Source organism: Penaeus chinensis, chromosome 35 (assembly GCF_019202785.1).
Source record: "Penaeus chinensis breed Huanghai No. 1 chromosome 35, ASM1920278v2, whole genome shotgun sequence".
Classification (NCBI taxonomy): domain Eukaryota; kingdom Metazoa; phylum Arthropoda; class Malacostraca; order Decapoda; family Penaeidae; genus Penaeus; species Penaeus chinensis.
The window spans coordinates 14255615-14260614 of record NC_061853.1 but is presented as its reverse complement, the minus strand read 5'-3'; the positions used below and the strand labels follow the sequence as shown (position 1 = coordinate 14260614).

The window sequence follows — 5000 nt, the reverse complement described above, 5'->3', positions numbered from 1 at the left end:
TAGGCGGAGGCGGGGTGGGGGCGGGAGAGGGGGGATGCGGGCCATGGCGAGGAGGTAGGGAGGGGGTGGGGAGGAAGGAGGGAGAGAGGGAAGGAAGGAGGGACGAGGGAGAGAGAGTGAGGGAGGAAAAGAAGAAGAGGTAGAGAGGGAGGGAGAAAGAGAAAGAGAGGCAGACATACACACAAGACGAGAACGATGGAGGGACAAACAGAGCAAGCGAGGCAGAGGAGGAAAAGGCCCGACTTCTCACGACTCGGCCGTGGAATATGATGCCCGTTACCGAAAGGCCGCTTGCTTTCGACGGTGCTTGAGCGGCGTGAGTTGGCACCTCCCCCCCAACCCCCGCGAATTGCGACTGCCCCCCCCCCCCCCCAACAGTCGCACTGAAATGCAAAAGAGGAATGAACGCAAAGTAGTAACAGCAGATAATCAAAGGATTTGGGGAATAATCGAGGACCAAATTGGTAGAGAGTTTCTCTGCATCTTTCTCTATTTCGTATATTTATCTTTCTTCGGTATTCGATCATTAACTACAATATTTAGGATCATCGATATATTTTCCATTTTTATATCCTCATTACTTATCATTATCATTATTGTTATCCCTATCGTAATGATGATGATGATGATAATAATGATAATCGCATTATTATCAATAATAATAATCGTGATAATAATAATAACAATAATGAGGATATTAATAATAATAGTAATAATAATAATGATAATAATAATTATAATAATAAAAAGATAATAATTATAATGATAATAATAAGGATAATGAGGATAATAGATAATGATAATAATAATAAGGATAATGAGGATAATAGATAATGATAATAATAATAATTATAATGATGATATTAATGATGATAATAATGATAATGATAATTGCATTATTATCAATAATAATAATAGTGATAATAATAATAAAAATAATGAGGATATAATAATAATAATAATAATAATGATAATAGTAATCATAATAACAATGACAATAAGCACGATAGTACTACTACTTCTACTACTAATGATGATAATAATGACAAAAATATAGTAATAATTATATACAACAATAATAATAATTGTCATAATAATAATGATAATAATGATAATGATGATGATGATAGTAATAATAATAATAATAATAATAATAATAATAATAATAATGACAATAATAATGATAACTAGTGATGCTAATGATCATAATAATGATAACAATAATGATAATGATAACAACAAACACACACACACACACACACACACACACACACACACACACACACACACACATACACACACACACACACACACACACACACACACACACACACACACACACACACACATACACACATATCATACCATTATCCTTCTTAATATTGTATATACGATATCCCTTACTACTGAAAATTTATTCAAAAGGTAGAATTCCCATACCTCTAGGTTCTTCAATTGTTGTAATGCTACATATAAGGGGAAAACACCCTGTGACCTTTTCATGTGTATGGAAGAAGATAAAGGTTTCTCATACAGGAATACTAATCATAAGCTAACAAGACCAACCAAATCCTCAAATAGAAGTCACTCCGAGCTAACAAATCATTCCTTTTCCACAGAGGATTCTGAAATTTTAGACTCATCCCAATTTGATTTTGATCTTAATAGCTTAAAGAGTTTATGGATTTCGAAATAAAAGCCCAACCTTAATGAATATTCATCTTCCACTGACCTTAAACTTCTCAAATGAATACCAATGTCAACTATTTTTTCATTTTTTAAAACAACCTTTCTTCTTACATATTGTAAAAAGCAATCTGTGGAAAATTCGGCATTAAGGTTTTATGATACAAAATGGACAGCCGGCTTCCCATCATTATTTCCTTTGTTTGTATACTGAAATTAAATCGTAGTTTAAGGATTTAGTAAACATTTTGCATATTTCTGGTTATTATTGATAGCCAGTCTATATATGTTATTGTGTATAATGTCTGTTATTTCCTATATCAACTTCTTCGTCTTAAATGTGATAGAATGTATCATTATCAAGAAACATGTACAAATTGTAGTTTTCAATTGAATATTAATTTCCTTTAACCTAGGCTATAATATTATCTTGTTATATGAATGTTTCAGATACTTAATATTCTTACATTAGTCGTTTATTTGAGTGTGTGTAAGTGTACATGTATGTGTGTAGATATTTTATATATATATATATATATATATATATATATATATATATATATAGATAGATATAGATAGATAGATAGGTAGATAGAGAGATAGATAGATATAGATATATATATATAGAAATATATATTCACATAGAAACACACACACACACACACACATACTCACACACACACACACACACACACATAATATATATATATATATATATATATATATATATATATATATATATATATATATATGTATATATATATAAAGAGCGATAGAGATGCATATATTAATTAACTTTTATACGTACACATGTTCATATCTCTCTCTCTCTCTCTCTCTCTCTCTCTCTCTCTGTCTCTCTCCTTGAGCGTAGATATATTTACCAATCCCCATCAGCACGTTACATGGATATCCGTTTCGTTTACCTGCATTTACCTTCACATCCGATATATCGATTTTTCTTCCGCCTATCTTTCTGTCTCCTCTTTGTCCGCCTTCCTCGCTCCCCCTGGACAATATCCAAGCCCTGGAGCAACACCGCTATCAAACGTTCTGGCGCAATTCATTTGTTATTTTGAACGCTTCAAGCACCAGCTGTCCTTTGAAAGAGAGAGAGAAAAAGCAAAAGAGAGGAGAAAAAATCTCTAAATTCTTCGCAACACAGAAATAACAGCCAGACATGCTAGCGCACGGAGGAAAGAGGAAGGGGAGGGGCAAGAAGGGGGTGAGTGGAGGAGGGAGAAGGGGAGGTTAGGAAAGGGTCTTGAAAAGAAAAAGGGAGACGAAGAAAAAAACTAGATCCTCAGGACAACCAAACGCACCAGGGAAAAAGAAGCCGGGGGAGGGAACGGCAGTCAAACAGCCATGGCCCGAAATGGGACTTTTATCTCTTTCTTTCTTTCTTTCTTTTCGTCTTTCTACCTTCCCTCCTCTCTCTCTTTAGATAATAAGTACTTAAACGTTGTCTTATTTCACTCATCTTGTTTTTCTCCAGCGAATATACTTATTCTACCACTCGTGCCATGAACGTTTTTGAAATAAACATCCCTTTCCCCAGGGGGCCATGAATACCAGAGGAGGCTTGAGTAACCCACGAATGGCGACACTCGCTCCTCTGCTCGTCAATAGAGCCAGTGATACAACAGGCATTCGTTGAACATCTCCATGGCAACGCTTTTTCCCTTCCTTGCCGAGTTAAAGACACGTCGGTCGTTCTTCTGTGGGAGAGAGAGGGGGGAAAGAAAAGAGAAGGCAAGAAACGGGAGAGAAAGAGAGACAGAGAGAGGATAAAGAGAGAGGGACAGATAAAAGAACAAGAGGCGACTGCGAGAGAGAGAGAGAGAACGAGAGGGGTGGGGGTGGGGGTTATAGCACTATTGTTCAAAGCAACTTGCACTCCAGCCCAGAGAAATGTGTAGTTCCGAGTGAGTTAATTTTTTACCTCCAATGCAGCCATCTTTCAGAACCAAACCAAAAACTGAACACATCAAATGACAAATAACAGGTTTATGTTATCAATAAAGATAAACAGAAAACAAATATAGGTCCGATGATGAAAATGATGATTACAAAATGCATATATTATAATAAAGTATAAAAAGTAGTACTGATGAAATCAATAACGATAATAATGATAATAATAGTAGTATCAACAATAATAATAATGTTAATAATAATGAAAATGATAATGATAATAATGATAATAAAAAAAATTATAATCATCATTATCATCATTATTATCATTGTTATTATTATCATTATTATTATTATTATTATTATTATTATTATTATTATCATTATTACTATTATCATTATCATCATTATTAGCATTATAATTATTATTATTATTATTATTATTACTACTATTATTATTATTATTATTATTATTATGACTATTATTATTATTACCATTACTATTTTTTTATTATTACAATCATTATGATTATGATTACCATTATTATTATTATTACCATCATTATTATCATTATTATATTATTATTATCATTATCATTATTACTATTGTTATTATTATTATTACTACTGTTATCATTGTTATTATTACTACTGTTACCATTGTTATTATTACTACTATTATTATCACCATTATTTCATTATCATTATCATTATTATCATTATTACTATCATCATTATTGTTAGTAGCAGTATTACTACTACTAGTGCTACTATTGTTGTTATTATCATTATTGCTATTATTAGCATTATTATCATGATGACCACCATGATTTTCATTTTTGTTACTATCAGTATCATCTCCTAATTTTCTTGATCATTACCTTTATGCCTACTTTTATTCACTGTTACCATTGTTTTGATAATATTTCCATCTTTTATGTGTGTATGTGCTGATTAGTATCATTATATGCATATGTGTGTGTGTGTGTGTGTGTGTGTGTGTGTGTGTGTGTGTGTGTGTTTATATACGTGTTCGTGACCTTGTCTATCACAACGCATTTTTCCCAGATTAATAAATATACAAGGGAAGTCTGGAAAGCCAAGCCAGCGCCCTCGCTAATAAAACAAAAACACGTGGCGAGCGCTTTTGCCCGAGGACACCTTCTGCCGCGAAAATCTGAATAATGGACAAGGGAATTCTGGGAAAGGGTAATTTAGCCGCTCTTTCTCTCTCTCTCTCTCTTTCTCTCTCTCTCTCTTTCTCTCTCTCTCTCTCTCTCTCTCTCTCTCTCTCTCTCTCTCTCTCTCTCTCTCTCTCTCTCTCTCTCTCTCTCTCTCTCTCTCTCTCTCTCTGTCTCTCTGGTCCTGTCTCGCTCTCCCTTTCTCTCTCTGTTTGTCTG

At 33.7% G+C, this 5000-nt stretch overlaps 1 protein-coding gene across 1 annotated transcript in view; it reads left to right on the top strand.

The window, feature by feature from the left end:
• The first annotated feature begins 4784 nt into the window (after nucleotides 1-4784).
• The window catches only part of LOC125044078, a 24445-nt gene continuing 24229 nt past the window's right edge, over nucleotides 4785-5000 (top strand). The window contains exon 1 of the mRNA XM_047640524.1: nucleotides 4785-4809. Coding sequence (XP_047496480.1) covers nucleotides 4785-4809 — 25 coding nt within the window. The remainder of the gene's footprint in view (nucleotides 4810-5000) is intronic.